Here is a 19,610-nt window from a genome sequence, read left to right as displayed (position 1 = left end):
CAAAATTCCTCACAACTGGACCAATAAGCTACATCATGATAAAAGGAGAAAAGATTGAGGTTGTCACGGATTTCCTTTTACTTGGATCCACAATCAACAGCCATGGAAGCAGCAGTCAAGAAATCAAAAGACGCATTGCATTGTGTAAATCTGCTGCAAAGGACGTCTTCAAAGTGTTGATGAGCAAAGATGTCATCTTGAAGACTAAGGTGTGCCTCACCCAAGCTATGGTATTTTCAATTGTGTCATATGCATGTGAAAGCTGGACAATGAATAAGGAAGACCGAAGAAGAACTGACATCTTTGAATTGAGGTGTTGGCGAAGAATATTGAATATACCATGGACTGCCAAAAGAACGAACAAATCTGTCTTGGAAGAAGCACAGCCAGAATGCTCCTTAGAAGCAAGGATGGCGAGACTGTGTCTTACATACTTTGGGCATGTTGTCAGGAAGGATGAGTCCCTGGAGAAGGACATCATGCTTGGCAGAGTACAGGGTCAGTGGAAAAGAGGAAGACCCTCAATGAGGTGGATTGACACAGTGGCTGCAACAATGAGCTCAAGTGTAACAGCGATTGTAAGAATGGTGCAGGACCGGGCAGCGTTTTGTTCTGTGTGCATAGGGTCGCTATGAGTCGGAACCTACTCGAGGGTAATGCAGCCACAGGTAGCTGTAATGTGAAACAATTGCTGTTGATTGTTTTCAGTAAACAAATTTCCCACAGAGCTAGCTCCAACCGTGTCAAATATCCACAATGTGCTGTGAGTGGGGTTTTCCAGGGAGCCTGAGAAAGGTCAAAGAATGGCAATTTTGTGGTTATGGGACTCTTAAGAGCTCCAAACTTGGTCTTCCTCTTCAGTAGTGGCATAGCTGATAGTTTTCATGGCTACTGTGGTGCTGGGGAGAAGGGGTTTGGTATGAGGCCAAGTTAAAATGCCACAGGCACTATCTTTCTTACTAAGGTTCAGCATTTTTTCTTGATTAAATACTCCCCATATTTTTTTATATTGTCTCAAGCCTTTGTTTAATTGCCAGAATCTTGAAAAAGTTGGTGTGAAACTTTCTTGCCAGTGTTTCCTTCCTTTTATAGAGAATATTTACAGAGGTTTCCATCCATCATTCAAGAAGTCTCAACCCCAGCAGAGTTTTCATTGTGGAAACCTTTAAGCTGTATTAAAAATTGTATTGAAATGTAAATGGCCAATAATATAAAAAAGAATTAAAAAATCGAGAACTCACACAACCAGATATTCAGATTTCTTACAAAACTGCAATAATTTAGGTATTTTTATTTTGTTACAAAATCAAACAGGTAAGTAAGCATATTTAACAATATAAAGACTCAGAAACATGAGAAAATTGTTATACTCCCAGTTATATTTTGTTACAGAAAAGGGTGCAGATAAAAATCAGTCAAGAGAAGAAGGATGTAAGGTAAAGTCCAGGAGGGTTCCAATGTGGAGCTTCCAGCTGAACAAATAATGTAATTGCTTATAAAACTTTTGCAATCATGGTATTATTTCCACTTTGTAAAATATACAGATACCGGAAGGACGCTAAACTCATGTGTTTTAACTCGACATCTCAAGCTTACAAATGTATGTTGTTTCAGATCCACAACTGGCTGATTGAAGGTCGGGTGAAAGGAACGTTACACAGTTGTACATGGGATTTGATGGCTCTGTTATCCTGCAATGTGTAAAAATGCATAAATCCGTTATATTTTGTGTGGTAATCCATAAAACAATGGCATTTTCCATGCAACAATAATAGACATGTTGTAAAAATGGGTAATGACATTTCTCATAAAATATTAGTAATAATTACTACGAACAGTGAGCACTTCATTCTTAGTATTTCCATCAACATTTCATGTCATTAATTTTCATTTTCTCTCTACATGCCTATAATTCAATCCAGTCACATTTATTAATATTACTGATCTAAATTTTTCTTTTTCGTATTTTTCTTCTTCTATATAACATCATTCCGAAGAACTTACTTTTGCTTTAAAGGCGAGCCATTTTTCCATAACCAGGAATGATCACTGCTTTCACGAGACAGTCCAACCCATGAATAAGATGATAGAATGTCCATAAACTTCTATGGTAAATAAAAATTCTGTTTTAATAACCATTATATTTTTATCACTTAAAAACATGCCTGTACTGTTTTCTTTTACTTCATCTTTAATTTCAAAACAAGATATAAGTGCTAGATTCTAACACTAAAAATGTATTAAAGTTGAAAATCACATTTCATATTGTCACAAACTCTCACAAATGTCTTCGCTTTTCATTCAAAAATAACTAAGTAGTAATACTTAATAGTCTCATTCTCCTAGTTTTACTAAAAACAAAAAGTTTAATTTTATGTAACTAAATACTTGCCAGTATTCAATAAATTAGCATAACAAAAAAGCCACACCCACTGCCATTGATTCAATTCCCACTCACAGGGACTCCATAGGACAGAATAGAACTGCCCCATTGGGTTTCCAAGGATGTAATCTTTATAGAAGCAGACTGGACAACTTTCTCCAATGAAAAACTCTCTTAGTAAGGATTTAAATAAGTCTCCAGATATTATTCCATTCTTCCCTGTAAAAAAGTGTTTTTTTCTACTGTGTTTCTCAGAGTTTGGTTTTGTAAAGGAAATTAAAGGGCTGCCAATAAGGAGATAAATGGCACGGAAGAACAAAATTTGTTTTTCTGGGCCCCACGTCTTTCTTTAACTAGACTACTCCTGATTTTACCAGTTTTTATATTGGTAGAAGGTGTAATTTAGAAAGACAGTGACACACATACACACAGACACATATACTGAATGAGAGAAATAGAAAGAATCCACTACCTAGTGAAACTGTAATTTCAGATATAAAGGGGAAATGAATACAGTCTCACATGCAGGAAAACTAAAAGAATTTGTCAACAGCAAACCTACTCATTACAACTGCCTAAGAAAGTTCTTCAAATAGGAAAGAAATGAATAAGAAAGAATGTTGAAGCATCAGAAGGAAGAAAGAACAATGGAAAGTGCAGAAATATGAGTACATACAATAGAATATTCTTACCCTCATGAGTGTTCTGAATCATATATAATGGTTTAAACAAACATTATGATGCTGTCTGCAAATCAATTCAGTAACATTTAAAAGCGGAGAAGTTTCCATTGCTCTTGAGTTCATTCCGACCCATAGTGACCTTATAGGACAGAGTAGAACTGCCCCATAGAGTTTCAAAGTGTACAAATCTTTACAGAAGCAGATTGGCACATCTGTCTCCCTGTGGATTGGCTGGTGGGATAGAGCTGCTGGCTTTTCCATTAGCAGCCCAGCGCTTTAGCATTGTGCATCCAGGAATTTTACTGGGAGTGAGATTTCCACACTTTACTAAAAATGTAAAACACTAATACCAGTAGACCTTGAAAAGTTTCTTTTGCGTATTAAAATAGCCAGATCAATCACTAAGGAAACAACACAAAGAAATAGAGTAAAACCCACTGTAAACAAATAAAATAAAATCCTAAAAATGTTCAAATTACCCAAAAGTAGGCAAAAGAACAAGAGAAAAAAAGAACCAGAAGAAACAACCTGAAAAAATAAATAAATAAAATCGCAAACTTAAGCGCTGGTTTTGATCTTATACTGTAGTGCTACAGGATGTTACCACTTGTAGAAGATGTGTGAAAAATACACAGAGTCTCTCTGCATTATTTCTTAAACTGCATGTGAGTTTACTATTATGTCAAAATAAAATTAAATTTTTTTAAAAACTTAATGATACTTGCAACAGCTAATAGCATTCATTTGAAATTGGGATGAAATAATCTTGAGACCGCTCCTGCAAAAGACTGACAATCTAAGCCACGCGCTATGCTCTACTTTATAAGCCTAACTGCTGAACATTTTGGAAGATTATTTCTCTTCCATTATGCCATTTTCAAGCTATGTCACTGAAACATCTTCTAATCAAAAAATATATAGATTTTGGTTCTTTGTTTTTGTTAGGTACTGTTGAGTCAGTTTGGACTCTTAGCAACAGTATTTACAAGGGAAGGAAACACTGCCCAGTTGCACCATCCTCACAGTCATTGTTATGCCAGACAATTGTTGCAGCCACTATTTCAATCCATCTCATTGCGGATCTTCCCCTTTCCCATTTCTCCTCTACTTTAACAAGCATCATGTCCTAATCCGACAACTGATCCCTCCTGATAATGTGTCCAAAACCAAAGAATGTGAGATGAAGTCTCGCCATCCTTGCTTCTAAGGAGCATTCTGGCTGTACCACTTCCAACACAGATACGTTCATTCTTCTGGCAGTCCACGGTATATTCAATACACTTTGCCAACAGTGTAATTAGCCCTAAATTCTTGTCTGGGCTTCCTTACTCATTGTCCATCTTTCACGTGTATATGAGGCAATTGAAAATACTATGGCATGAGTCTGGCACCTTAGTCCTCTAAGTGACATCTTTGCTTTTTGACACTTTAAAAAGAGGTCTTTTGCAGCAGATTTGCCTAATGCAATACGCCTTTTGATAGCTTTACTGCTGCTTCCATTGGGACTGATGGTGGATCCAATTAAAATGAAATCCTTTACAACTTCAGTCTTTTCTCCATTTATCCTGGTGTTGGTTATGGGTCCAGTAGGGAGGATTTTTACTTTCTTTATGTTGAGGTGTAATTTATACTGAAGGCTGTGGTCTTTGATCTTCATCAGTAAGTTCTTCAGCCCTCTTGCCTAAAGCAAGCAAGACTGTGTCATCTGCATATCACAGGTTGTTAATGAGTCTTCCTCCAATCCTGATACTGCATTCTTCTTCATATTCTCCAGCTTCTCGGATTATTTGCTCAGTATACAGATTAAATAAGTATGGAGAAAGGATAGAACCCTGATGTACACCTTTTCTGATTTTACCCACGCAGCTGCCCCTTGTTTTGTTCAAATGATTACCTCTTACTCTGTGTAGAGGCTTTGCATGAGCACAATGAAGTGTTCTGGAATCCCCATTCTTCACAATTTTATGTATAATTTGTTATGATTCATACACTCTAATGCCTTTGCATCGTCAATAAAACACACGTAAATATCTGTCTGGTGTTCTCTGTTTTCAGCCCAGACCCATCTGACATCAGAAGTGATATCCCTTGTTCCACATCCTCTTAGTCATCTAGTGCTACTATAACAGAAATACCGAAACTGTGTAGGTTTAACAAAAAGAAACTTATTTTCTAACAGTTTAGCAGGCTAGAATTCTAAATTCAGGATGCCAGCTCTAGGGGAAGACTATCTTCCCATCAGTCTGGTGGAAAGTCCTTGTCTCTTGAGCTCCTTACATGGTTCCTTGGAGATCTCCATGTGAATTGGCATCAATCCTCCAGATCTCTGCTTTCTGGCTTGCTCATTCAAAGTCTTTTATATCTCCAAAGAGACTGACTCAAGATGCACCCTGTACTACTGGTATCTCATTAGCATAACAAAGACAACCCATTCCCAAAAGGGATTATAGCCACAGGCATATAGAGGCTAAAATTTCAACACATGTTATGTGGGGACACAATTCAATCAACAACATTCCACCGTTTGGTCCCCCCAAATTCATGTCTTTGACACCTGCAAAACACGTTCACCCCAAAAGTCTTAAATCAACTCTAAATTCAAAATCTCAACTTCTGAATCATCTTATTCAAATACGGGTGAGACTTTAGGCATATTCCATCCAGGGGTTAAATTCCTCTTCATCTGTGAATGTATGAAATCTAGACTACGAATTATATTCTTCCAAAATACAATGGTAGAACAAGCACAAGGTAGACATTTCCATTACTAATGGGAGAAATTGAAGGGAAAGAAGGGATAACCCAGAGCAAGCAAGTACAAAATCCAGCAGAAAAATTTACATTAGCGCTGAAGGCTTGAAAATAACCCTCTATTCTCCAGGACCACCTGGGCAAGGGCACTGCCCTCCAGACTCTGGGTATTGGCCACACCCTTTGGATTCTGAGTGGTAGCCCCTCAGCCCTGGACTTCAATTGCACCTTCCAGGCCCACTGGGATGGCAACTCTGCTCCCTTGGTTTTGTGTCGCCCCATTCTCCTTGTCCATTTGAGGAGCAACCCAACCCCTTGGCCACAGCAGGCCCAATTTTTCTGACACTTGGGCATGAAAGCCTCACCCCCACAACTTTGTGCAGTGACCCCACCCTTCTGGCAAACCTAAACAGCAACCCCAAAATCTGGAACCAATCTGGCAAAGATCCTACTCTTCGAAACGTTGTAAGTGTGGCCATGCCCATTGAATCCAAAAAGGCCATGCTTCTAGTGCTCCATCCAACAATTTTGCTGAATTCTGAGCTGCTCTGGGGATGGCCTTCTTTTCTTACCCCAAAAAAATCTGTTGCCGTCGATTCGGTTCCGACGCATAGCAGCCCTATTCCTGTCGGACAACAAACAAGTAGCACCTTTGACCTGTTTCTTGCGTGTAAAATTGCAAGCAGCAGAAAACTTTCTTTCCTTTTGTTCATTCTCTGTCCCTTCAGTGAATGCTTTTATTCTGTGGTAGTTAGACCCATCTGTCACAGTCTTCATCTCTTTAACCAGAGATTGAGTGGCCTCATCCTTGGTGATATCTTAGGACAAGTGTCCTTAGTCTGTGCAACAGAATTTTCAAAACTTTAAGTTCTGCTTTCATTTTTCGCAGTTTATTTTTAAGTCCATCTCTTTCCATTCACACTTTACCTATAAGTGGCAAGGAGAAACCACACAACCCCTTTAAAATCTTGCTTGGAATTCTCCTCAGTTAGATATCCAAGTTCATCACTTAAACATTTTACCATTTGCCAAATATTTGAACATAATTCAGACAAATCCTTTGTCACTGCATAAAAAGTATTGCCCTTCCTCTGTTGTCTAATCACGTGTTCATCATTTTCTTTAAAGCCTCACCAGAAGCACATTTAACATCCACATTTCTGGCAACATTCTGTTGCTGATGTCATATGTATATTCTAGGGTGGTAGAGACTTTCTACATTGTTCTCAGTTCTTTCTGAGCCCCCACCAGAATTGCCTTTGACATCCATAATTCTACCAATAGTCTCTTAAGAAGGCAACCTTAAAAATCTTTCAGTCTCTACCCAGTACACAATTTTTGAACTACTTCTACATTTTAAAAATTTGTTAGAGCAGTACCCCATTTCTCAGTACCAAATTCTCTTAGTTATCTAATGTTGCTATACCAGAAATATCACAAGTGGGTGATGTGGCTTTAACCAACAGAAATTCATTTTGTCACAGTTTAGGAGTCTAGATATACTGAATATAAAAAATTAATAGGAAGCTTTAGTAATTTTGCCCATATGATATTAATGCAAGGAAACATAGAAAAGTGAAACCTAGTACTGACCAGGAACATATCCACATACACACAAATGTACATCAATATCCTTGAATTAGGACAAATGTGGCAAAGAGAGGAGTGGATAAATGGTTATTTTTGCTATAAATTATGCTCAATAAGGTAACGATGTAGAAAAGTGTAAACTTCTATCAGCATCACAAAAATTAAATTCCAATAGATCATGCATCTGGACCAATTATCATAACTGGGCCAATAAGTAACTTCATGACAAACAGATAAAATATTGAAGTTGTCAAGGATTTCATTGTACTTGGATCCTCAATCAATGGCTGTGGAAGCAGCAGTCAGGAAATCAAAGGACGCATTGCAGGGACAAATTTCATGCAAGAGACCTCTTTAAAGTGTTAAAAAGCAAACATATCACTTTAAGAAGGAAAGGGCACATGACTCAAGCCATGGTGTTTTCAATTGCCTCATGTGTACAACAAAGCTGGACAAAAAAGAGGGAAGACCAAAGTTGAATTGAGGCCTTTAAATTATGGTGTTGGAGAGGAATATTGAATATACCACAGACAGTCAGAAGAATATACCACAGTCAGAAGAACAAACAAATCTGTCTTGGATGAAGTATAGCCAGATGCTCATTAGGAACAAGAAGGGCACAACTTCGTTTCACAAATTTGAACATGTTATCAGGAGGGACCTCCCTGGAGAAGGACATCATGCTTGGTAAAGAGTCAGCGAAAAAGAAAAAGATAGTCAATGAGATAGATCGGCACAGTGACTGCAACAATGGACTCAAGCATAATAAATATCGTGAGGATGGCACAGGACCAGGCAGTGTTTCGTTCTGTTGTACATAGTGTCTCTATGAGCTGAACTGACTCTGTGGCACCTAACAATACATCTAAATGTAATAGGTACACATTTTCAGAAAAACTTTAAAAAATAAAGAGAAAATGTAAAACCTACATATTAATTTAGTAGATTCTGTATTTTGAAATTTGATTATTTACTAAAAGAACTACAACATAAGCACCAACACTGTAAATGAGAAATTGAACTATGTTAAAACTACTAAATTCTATTCATTAAAAAACTCCAACATTGAAGTAAATATGTAAGCCACAGAGAAAAATGAAACTATTATAAACTTATAAAATCAAAAAAGAAATCATATCCAAAATATGTCAAGAATATACTGGCAGTAAAAGACTGACAATTACTGAGGAAAAATGGACAAAAGACATGAATAGGCACCTCATAAAAGAAGATACACTAGTGGCTAATAGCACATTAAACCGTGTTCAATCTAATAATAACTGGGAAAATATCTATTCACACAATAATGATAATATTGTATAACAACCAAAACTTCTACTATTAAAATTTCTCATAGTAGTAAGTTTTGATGAGGACGTGGATCAAGGGACAGGTTCAAACACTATTAGATAATATGTGTGTGTGTCCATGAACTAGCAAACTGTTGGGATAATTTAAAAACACTGACATGTACATATGTCTATAACTCTGCATGACATATAATTTCATTCCTGTGTATCCAGGTAATACGTGGACAAAACACATCCAGAAAGATATGTAGAGAGTAATTACTCATAATAGCTAAATACTTCCATAATAGCTAAATTTCTATTCACCATAGAATGGATTTTAAAATGTTTATTTAGGTAATAATGGAGCTCCTTGTGGTAGAAATGGTTAGGCCCTTGGCTACTAACGGAAAGGTTGGAGGTTCAATTCCACACAGAGGCATCTCGAAAGACAAGACTGCCAACTTACTTCTGAAAGTTATAGCTTCTGGAAACTCTTTGAAGTGCAGTTCTACTCTTAAACACATGTGTCTTCATGAGTCAGAATCAACTCCATGGCAGCTGGTTAGGTTTTTTTTTTTTGGTGGGTTTACTTACATAACAGCAGTGGAAATGAACAAACTCCAACAAACTGCAATAGTAAAGATCAACTGCACAAATATCATATGTGAGTGAAAGGAGATAGACTCAAAAATGTACCCTGTATGACTCCATCTGTATAAAGTTCAAAAACTCAGGATAGTGATTTGGGAAGAAGGAGAAACGATAAGAACAGACACAGGGGCAGAGCTAATGGAGGGAGGGGGCTAGCATTTTCTGTTTCTTGACATGATTTGTAATGACACAGGTGTATTAATTTTGTGATTAGTCTTCATAGTTTTTATATATTTAGATTTATTTATGGTTAAAAGAAATAACAAAGTTTATTTAAGGAAAAAAGTATATAGAAGCATTGTTTTTCATAAATAGCAAGAACTTGAAATAAACAAATGTACTTTAACAGTATAAAATATAAATAAAGCATTGTCAATTCAAACAATGGAGTACTGTGTAGCCTTGAAAGTAAAGCGCAGTTTAGACAAATCAGTCTTAGAAGGAACACAATCAGAATGCTCCTTAAAAGCAAGAATGGTGAGACTTTGGCTTGCTTACTTCAGACACGTCATCAGGAAAGACCAATCACTAGAAAAGGACATCTCGTTTGGTAAAGAAGAGGGCCAATGAAAATTTAAAAAATGTTCACGGAGATGAAAGGACCCCAATGGACTCAAAGCTACCAATGATCATTAAGACGGCACAGGATGAGACAACATTCCGTTTTTTTCTATGTAAGGTCTCCATAAATCAGAGCAATTAACAACAACATGAACAAAAATATAATATCAACTGAAATATATAAGACACTAAACACCTCATAGAGTATAATTCTATTAATATAAGTTTTCAAAGTAGGCAAATCTTCATTCTTTAAGATACATAGGAAACATATGGCATGTTTATCAATGTGTCTTGATAGATATTTGTTATTGACTCATATACATTTTGCATACATTTCTTTTTTATGTTCTATCTTTTAATAAAATATTTCAAATATTTGAAATCTTACCATTTCTTCTTCATTATCTATATAAATCAGATTAGATTTTTTAGAAGCACAGGCCGTCTGACTCTCAGTCCAGTTTTTTTTATCACTACTAATATAATAGCAATTGTTGGAATAGGATAACCAGTCTTCTGGACAATGGCCACAATGATATGCTGAAAAAAGAATATGAATTACTATCCAGAAACAATTTGAAATAAAGAATATAAATTAGTTGACATATTTGCATAAGCATAAGCACATATCTACATAACATATATGCCATCTCATTCACTCACATATACATATACATATACATATACATATGAAAAAACACGCACACACACAGAAAGGGTCAGCCTCCCATCCTCTAATTTATGTACCAGTGAAAACCAAAAAAATAAAATATCTATCCTATACATGTCCTGAAAATCACTGAACAACACTACCTTATTAGAATAGTAGAATTATTTATTTCTTATCATATTATGCTGTTGTGGTTGTTAGGTGCTGTCAAGTCGATTTGTAACTCATAACAACCCCATGAGACACAGTAGAACTTTCCCATAGGATTTTCGGTGTGAAGCCCTGGTGGTGCAGCGGTTAAGACCTCAGCTGCTAAGCAAAACGTCTGCAGTTCAAATCCACCACCAGTGTCTTAGAAACTGTTTGGGGCAGTTCTATTCTGTCCTATGAGGTGGAATCTACTCGGCTGCAATGGGTTGTTTTGGTTTGGTTTAATCTTTACAGACACAAAAGGGAATTTGAGGCAATTGTTAAAAGAAAGATATAGTGATTTTAAAAGAATGTTTCTTCTAATTTTTGAACAAGAAGGATTTCTTCATATGATCTTTATATATGAAAATTTATTGCTCTATTTTGAAAGTTTAAAAAATCTGTTATTACTTCTTCATGAACTGAAATAGGGACCAAAATATAATCTCAATATATCAGCACTGGTGGTGCAGTGGTTAAGAGCTTGGCTGCTAACTGAAAGGTCAGCAGTTCAAATTCACCAGTCGCTCCTTGGAGACCCTATGGGGGCAGTTCTACTCTGTCCTATAGGGTCCCTATGAGTCAGAATCGACTCGACGACGAAGGGTTTGGTTTTGGTTTATATTAAAACTTTTTAAAATTTTTACTTACCTTTCTGGGTTGTGTTCTCTGGCATTCCAACAGCTAGAAAGATTGCAGTAATTATTATAGAGATTAATATTTCTGTAATAAACCATAACAATTTTAGTTTCCAAGTTGGAACTTTGGATATCATTTAAAATCATAATAATGTATATTAAAATTATTATACCAACAAAAATTAATAAAGTAATGAAAGTTTTTTAGAAAAATATCTGGGCAGCCTAATAGAGAAATTTTACCACCTCTTACAGCATTTGATTTAGCTACCTTAAAATATTAATTTGTATTTCTCAATAAGTATTTTCCATCTCTCAATGGAAAAACACACACATATGTATACATACACACACACACAATACACACATTTAGAATTAAAAACATATAGTCTCGACAACTATTCTGTTATTCATGCTTTTGGAAGCCTCAGAATAACTTTTCTACATTTAGTCCACATTGATGAAACATAATTTACTAACTTTAAAAAACACGGCAAGTATATCACACAAATTCATATATTAAAATGGGAATTCTATTCCATAATATTATGAAATATACAGCAGAGCTTTCCAAGCTTTAAAGGGAATATTCCCTTATAATCTTCCAAACACTTACAAGGAGGAACAACTATGACTGCCACGGTTACTACACTGGCCATCAAGACAATGCAGATGATTCCCAGGATCCCAGCAAAGAGCTTCCCTGGAGGAGATGGGAGATATGCAGAGAGAGAAATGGAAACACTGAGAAAGGATAGATGGAGTCAGTTTAGAAAGTTTACATACAAGAGAACCCAGATGCACAAGGAATCATATACATAAATAGTGAACATCGACTCCACATTCTCCACTGTAATTTTTCTCTCAGAATACACCATTAATTTTTAGTAAATAATAGCCCATGTGTTCTTCATCAGAGGTTACAAATTTCAACAATGCCTGAATTGAATTAACAGAATGTGATTATCTGTATTTCAGGTCCGACACTCAAAAATGAAAACTAGTGAGCCTGCCCCTTCATCTGACTAACCTTGCTCCATGTCTTCATCTTCACTCTTTCCCCACATCTCTGCCCTAGAACTACACATTCTAGTGCAGTTATATTGAGAACTGATTAAATGATTTACCTTTGCAGCAGAAATTCTTGTCATTCTTCTGAAGATCCTGGGAAGCACCATGAAGGTTTAATTCCACGTAAGTTATTTCCTGCTCAGTGACTGAAATGGAGCTATCAGCGTCCTTGGGTTTGATTTGCTGCCTTTTTGGGTTCTTGGCCAGATTCACTTCTGAGTAGGTTACTGTTTGATTATTCATCTCTGCAGCTGAGGGGTGTCAAGGTCTGTGCTCTATGAGAAACTGTGCTCAAGAAGGAAATACGTGCTGTGTATATGACAAGATCAAACTAGGTGGGGAGGGAGGGTAAGTATCAGTGCTCACTTTGCAACTGAGAATCTCAACTTCTGGTTCTAAGCCTTCCTCAAAAGTCTCATGGTAGAATAAGTAATTTTTGAAAGGTATTCTTCATTTGATAAAATATATTTTGCTGGAGTAACAAAAAGCAATAAATTATTAAGAATAAAGAAGTCCATAAATAAAAATATCCTTACTTATTAAAAGTCATACTCCACAGAAATATTTTAATCCATTGTAATACCTGGGTTTAAAATTAAAATTCTGTATTTGTAAAAAAAAAAAAAAAAATGCATCACTTTATGACAATTTCGTAATACACTAAGGGTTAAAGACTGAGTGCTCCAAAGAAGCAGGAATTGGAATGACAGAACATATAAAAATTTAGTGGACTAAATTACCTTGTTTTAGTGACTGACGTTTATTTATTAGAAGGAGATTAAGTGCTATTATGCAACCTTTTTCTTATTAATGAATGGGTGGGGAGTTCTGAGAAATCATTACATATTTAAAGAAATATATGTCAGAATAACTACATGGCACAATGAACTTATCAACAACTCAAAGAATATTAGAGACAACAATTAGACATTCAAAAAATACATTTCTTATACAAAAATTATTGGCAATTGTTTTAATTGCTAAAATATGAGACGACAAAATGATAAATAAAAGTGCATGCTGTTTACGGTAGAACACTGTGGGTTCAAACTTCCAGAAAGATCATACGGTTGTCACAGTCCCTGTGGGTTCCTTCACTTGTGTAAGTAATTGGTATAATTCAGTAATGTCATTTAATAATTTTCTCATTGGTCTCTGGAGTCAGCAAGATCAAGGATTGAATTCTGTGTTTGAAACTTACAATGTGTGACCATTATAAAACAATTAATGTCTAGTAATTTAATGTCCTAATCTAAAATGGGAATAATAGATAAAATATAATGCATATAAGTGCATAACTCTCAACCTGGCAATTGTCAGCTCTGAATAGATAATAAGCGTTCGGGTTATTATTTTAGCTGAAGTTTCTTGTCGTTGCTTCTGATTCGTTTCAGGTAGAAATTCAAAATAACTCATTAGACAGCATTCTCTTATATTAGTTGTTTTTTTCTGGTTTTTCCTTCAATTAATTTAAGCATTTTGATGCTCATTATTAACTTTAGCATTTTATGGAAGCTACCTCATCCTCCTTTTTTAAGAAAAAGTAAAACTGTGTGTATATAATCTAACTAAGTGAACGAGGAATTATGTTTGGCTTTGCCTCATTGAAGTAGTTTTTGTTTGTTTGTTTTAGACTCTAGCAATAAATACTGGCTAAACACAAAATAATACATTATTATCACAAAGACACTCATTGTACCAATTATTTGTTCATTGTCATGATCTTTAGGGGATTTCACTTTAAGTGAATTGACAAACTTGAATATGCCTGTGTGTGTGTTCACTTGACTAATTCTCCACATGTAATAATTTGAATAAATTAAGAAATCCTCCAACATATTTCATATTTGGGGCTTCCTTACCATATATCTGATTTGGAAATATTTTATCTCATCCTATCAGTTGTCTCTTCAGTTCTGCAAGTATTCTTCAAGCAATAATAATAATTTGGATGAAATCCAATTTATCTATTATTTCTTTCAGCATTTGCGCTTCTTATATAATATCTAAGAAACGAGTGCCTAACACAGAGCCACAAAGATTTAATTCTGGATTTTCTCCTAAAAGGCTTATATAATTAGAACTTATATGTAGATCTATTATATATTGTGAGGAAAATTTTATCCTTGGTGAGCTTTCTTTCACCATAGCAAGACAGATAACTGGCCACAGGGAGGTCTGGGGAGAGGGTTGTGGATAGATCTCCACGTGTCTAGATTTGTGTCCAAAGTGAATGCTCACCAATGGGCAGCCTCAGCAGAAGAGAATTTTAATAATCAGGTGAATCAGATAATGCTTTGTGTGGATACCAGTCAGCCTCTCTCTCTAGCCATTCCTTTCATTGCCTAATGGGCTCATGAACAAAGTGGCAAAGGTGGCAGGGTGGAGGTTATGCATGGGCTCAGCATCACGGACTTCCACTAATCAAGGCCAACTTGGTTACACCTCTGCTGAGTGCCCAATCTGCCAGCAGCAGAGACCAGCATTGAGTCCTTGATATGGCACCATTCTTCGAGGTGATCAGTCAGCAACCTGGTGGCAGGCTGCTTACATTGGACTTCTTCCATCATGGAAAGGACAGCATTTTGTTCTTACTAGAATAGACACTGGCTCTGGATATGCATTTGCCTTCCCTGCATGCAGTGCTTCTGTGGACACACAGAATGCCTTAGCTACCATCCTGGTATCCCACACGGAATCGCCTCTCATCAAGGGATTCACTTGGAATTCACTGGTCTTACCATGTTCTCCATCATCGTGAAGCAGCTGGCTTGATAGAAAAATGGAATGGCTTTCTAAAGACACAATTACAATGCCAGCTAAGTGGCAATACCTTGCAAGGTTGGGACTATGTTCTCCAGGAGGCTGTATATGCTCTAAGTCAGTGTACTATATATGGTGTTGTGTCTCCCATAGCCAGGATTCATGGATCCAGGAATGAAAGGGATGAAAATGTGTTTGGCATCACTCACTATTAGCCCTAGTGACCCACCTGCAAAACTTTTGCTTCCTCTCTCTGTGACTCTATGTTCTGAGGGTGTACAGGTGTTAATTACAAAGGGAGAAATGCTCCTATCAGGAGACACACCAATGAGTCCATTAAACTGGAAGTTAAGAATGCCAACCGACCACTTTGGGCTCCTCATGCCTCTGGATTAACAGGCAAAGAAGGGAGTTACTGTATCGGCAGATGTGATTGACCCCAGTTACCAAGAATAAATCGATTATTGCAAAAAGGAGGTAAAGAAGAGTATGTCTGGAATACGGGAGATCCCTTAGGGAGTCTCTTAGTACTATCACACCCTGTGATTAAAGTCAATGGAAAACTACGGCAACCCGATTCCAACATGACTGCTAATGGCAGACCCTTCAGGAATGAAGTTTTGGGTAACCCCAAAGGCAAATAATCACAGCCAGCCAAGGCACTTGTTGAGGATAACAGGAATACAAAATGGCTGGTGGTAGAAGGTAGTTCTAAATACCGTTTATGACCATGAGAACCAGTTGCAGAAATGAGGAATGTAATTGTTATGTATTCCTTCCTAGTATGTGTTCATCAAATAATTTGTTTTCTTCATTTATAAAACATAAGAGGTAAACAGGACTAGAGCGTTTTCAGTTGTAAGCATGTTAGTTATATCACGTTAGGCAGAAGTGTGACTTTGTATGGTTTAAGGAAATACATACAGTTGTCAAGTTGACAGGGGGGGACTGTGGTGGTTAAGGTTCTTCATCAGCTTGACTGGGCCATGATTCTCACTGGCTCGGAATTTATGCAATGGTGTATTTTGTCAGTTACGTAATGAAGAAGTTGTCACTCATTTTGTTATGTAATAGAACCAGTCACCTCCATGAGGCGTTGTGATGTGATCAGCCAATCAGTTGTAAGGGGTGCAGCCTGCATCCAATATATGTGGATGTTTTGACAAAGTTCTTTGGCTTTTGCTTGCTCTGAAATCTGCATCATCGGACCTTCTGTTCTTGGGAATTGAGCCAGTGGCCTGTCATATTGCCTGCTGATTTAGTATTTGACAGCCTCTGCTGCCTATGAGCCAATACCCTTCCCTCTTACTTGCTAATCATGGATTCATTAACTTCTGCAGACTATGAGCCAGCAGTCTACATTCTGATGTGTGGTCTTGGGTTCATTAGCCCCTGGAGCTATGAGTCCTAGAACCATTCAGCCTGATGCCTGACCCATGGACTTGGGACTTGCCAGCCTCTACAACCGCATGAACCATTTCCATGAGATAAATCTTTCTCTCCTAATACATACATATGTAAATATACCTGTATGCATATTTATACGTATATATTTGTATATATTTATATATTTGCTTATGTGTATATATTTATATATATGTGCTTCACTGATTTTGTTTCCCTAGATAACTCATCTATGACAAATGCATGTGTCTTGGTTTTGTGATAATGTTAATACATTAAACCTGAAAAAAAAAAAAAAAGCCAGAACCTGCGTAAGGGATAACCTGAGAAGGAAAACTCAAATATCTTCCAATAAATCAATTGCTTTAACCTAATAAATATTCTCTGAAAGACAGAATCTGCGAGATGGGAACAGAATCAGAAAATTGTTGGTACTGCAGGCCAAATAGGAGGTAGGGCATATGCAAAAGCCAGAAATAATCCTGGGAAGAACAAGAGTCAGAGATGAAGGCTGAGTCTACCATTTCCTTTTGCATTGGCAGTGTGCATGAGTGCATACTGTACACTGCTACTGTTCTCTGAGTATACCTCTTCTTTATGTTTTTTGCTTTTTTGTTTATTTATTTTTGCTTGTAAATTTTTTTCAGTATAGAACCATATCCATAAATTTGGAAGAAGGTAAGAGATAGTAACAAATTCTTTTATATTCATTAAAATCTAGCAAAACACATTTTTTCCCTTGTCTTGAGAGGTTTTATTCTTCTCATTTTTAATTTTTAGCTTTTGCTTTAGCAATTTGTAAATTATTCCAATTTTCCAAAATCCATTCATTTCCCTGAAGTTCTTCCCTTCAGAATTTCTTGTTTTCCCAAAAAATAGAGAATCATCCCCTCAATGAACACATTCAATGTGTACAAAAGACAAACATTCTTCTCACGCTTTTTTCTTAAATATTTTACTGAAGTGTGCTAACTTTATCATATAATGATGTTGATAGTTTTCCTTTTTGTTTGAAATATCACATTTTTGAGAAAATAAGATCATAAATTTCTTAATTTTTGTAAGAACTTATTTCCTTTTTTAAAATTAATTTTTATTGTGCTATAAGTGAAAGTTTACAAATCAGGTCAGTCTCTCATACAAAAATTTACATACAGCCTGCTATACACTCCTACTTGCTCTCCCCCTAATGAGACAGCACACTCTTTCCCTCCACTGTCTCTCCTTGTGTCCATTCAAGCAGCTTCTGTCCCCTTCCACCCTCTCATCTCCCCTCCAGACAGGAGGTGCCAACATAGTCTCAGTGCCTACTTGATCCAAGAACCTCATTCTTCACCAGTGTCATTTTCCATCCCATATTCCAGTCCAATCCTTGTCTGAAGAGGTGGCTTTGGGAATGGTTCCTGTCTTAGGCTAACAGAAGGGCTGGGGACCATGGCCTCTGGGGTCCTTCTAGTCCCAGTCTGATCATTAAGTCTGGTCCTTTTGTGAGAATTTGGGGTTTGCATCCCACTGCTCTTCTGCTCCCTCAGGAGTTCTCTGTTGTGTTCCCTGTCAGGGCAGTCATTGGTTGTGGACTAGCACCATCTAGTTCTTCTGGTCTAAGGATGATGTAGTCTCTGGTTTATGTGGTCCTTTCTGTCTCTTAGGCTCAAAATTACTTTGTGTTTTTGGTGTTCTTCATTCTTCCTTGCTCCAGGTGGGTTTAGACCAATTGATGCATCTTAGATGGGTGCTTGCTAGCACTTAAGACCCCAGGCGCCACCCTCCAAAGTGGGATGCACAATGTTTTCTTAGTAGATTGTATTATGCCAATTGACTCAGATGTACCCTGAAACCATGGTCCCCAAACCCCTCCTCTGGTACACTGGCATTTGAAGCATTCAGTTTATTCAGGAAACTTCTTTGCTTTTGGTTTAGTCCAGTTGTGTTGACCTCTCTTGTGTTGTGAGTTGTCTTTCCCTTCACCTAAAATAAAATTTACCTACTACGTAGTTAGTGAAAACCTCTCACCCTCCCCTCTCTCATAACCATCTAAGAATATTATCTTCTCTGTTTAAACTATTTCTCTAGTTCTTATAGTAGTGATCTTATACAATATTTGTCTTTTTGCAACTGGCTAATTTCACTCAGCGTAATGTCTTCCAGATTTCTCCACATTATGGAATGTTTCATGGATCCGTCATTGTTCTTTATTGATGTGTAGTATTCCAGTGTGTGAATATACCATAATTTATTTATCTATTCATCCATTGATGCGCACCTCGGTTGCTTCCAACTTTCTGCTATTGTAAACAGTGTTGCAATGAACATGGCTGTGCATATATCTGTTCGTGTAAAGGCACTTATTTCTCTAGGATATATTTCAAGGAGTGGGATTGCTGGATCGTATAGAAGTTCTATTTCTAGTTTTTTTAAGGAAGCATCAAATCGATTTCCAAAGTGGTTGTACCAATTTAGATTCCCACCAGCAGTGTAGAAGTGTTCCAGTATCGCCACTACCACTCCAACATTTATTATTTTGTGTTTTTTGGATTAATGCCAGCCTTGTTGGAGTGAGATGGAATCTCATTATAGTTTTGATTTGCATTTCTCTAATGGCTAATGATCATGAGCATTTCCTCATGTATCTGTTAGCAGCCTGAATGTCTTCTTTAGTGAAGTGCCTGTTCATAACCTTTGCCCATTTTTTAATTGGGTTCTTTTCCATTTTGTAGTTGAGATTTTGCAGAATTATGTAGATTTTAGAGATCAAGCCCTGATTGGAAATGTCATAGCTACAAACTTTTTCCCAGTCTGTAGGTAATCATTTTACTCTTTTGGTGAAGTCTTTGAATGTGCATAGGTGTTTGACTTTTAGGAGCTCCCAGTTATCTGGTTTCTCTTCTGCATTTTTAGTAATGATTTGTATACTGCTTATGCCATGTATTAGGGGTCCTAATGATGCCCCTGGTTTTTCTT

The 19,610-nt window shown here is 36.8% G+C and overlaps 1 protein-coding gene across 2 annotated transcripts; it reads right to left on the bottom strand.

Annotated features, from left to right (window-relative positions):
- Window positions 1–1,783: 1,783 nt before the first annotated feature.
- Window positions 1,784–13,057, bottom strand: LOC100662719 (NKG2-A/NKG2-B type II integral membrane protein-like). 2 transcript variants are annotated; one of them, XM_064284596.1, is made up of 5 exons: window positions 12,539–13,040; window positions 12,028–12,114; window positions 11,425–11,457; window positions 10,303–10,454; window positions 1,799–2,105 (listed from the first exon to the last, which is right to left on the bottom strand). In XM_064284596.1, exons 1-5 carry the CDS (start codon window positions 12,723–12,725, stop codon window positions 2,001–2,003), a joined length of 564 nt encoding a protein of 187 aa, XP_064140666.1. In that variant the 5' UTR covers window positions 12,726–13,040; the 3' UTR covers window positions 1,799–2,000. The 2 variants fall into 2 exon arrangements, with proteins under 2 accessions (XP_064140667.1, XP_064140666.1); XM_064284597.1 differs by lacking the exon at window positions 12,028–12,114 and having other exon boundaries at window positions 1,784–2,105; window positions 12,539–13,057.
- Between the last annotated feature and the right edge of the window lie 6,553 nt (window positions 13,058–19,610).

Source organism: Loxodonta africana, chromosome 4 (assembly GCF_030014295.1).
Source record: "Loxodonta africana isolate mLoxAfr1 chromosome 4, mLoxAfr1.hap2, whole genome shotgun sequence".
NCBI classification, from domain to species: Eukaryota; Metazoa; Chordata; class Mammalia; order Proboscidea; family Elephantidae; genus Loxodonta; species Loxodonta africana.
This window is presented reverse-complemented; position numbering and strand designations above follow the sequence as displayed.

What these genes read in the sequence shown, in the direction of transcription:
- LOC100662719 (XM_064284596.1), bottom strand. Translation starts at nt 12,725, where the DNA reads ATGAATAATCAAACAGTAACCTACTCAGAAGTGAATCTGGCCAAGAAC. An exon ending in AGAGAACACAACCCAGAAAG is followed by an intron (nt 10,455 to 11,424) that starts GTAAGTAAAAAT and finishes TTCTTTTTTCAG; the next exon opens with CATATCATTGTGGCCATTGT. An exon ending in TAGATAATGAAGAAGAAATG is followed by an intron (nt 2,106 to 10,302) that starts GTAAGATTTCAA and finishes TATTTACCATAG; the next exon opens with AAGTTTATGGACATTCTATC.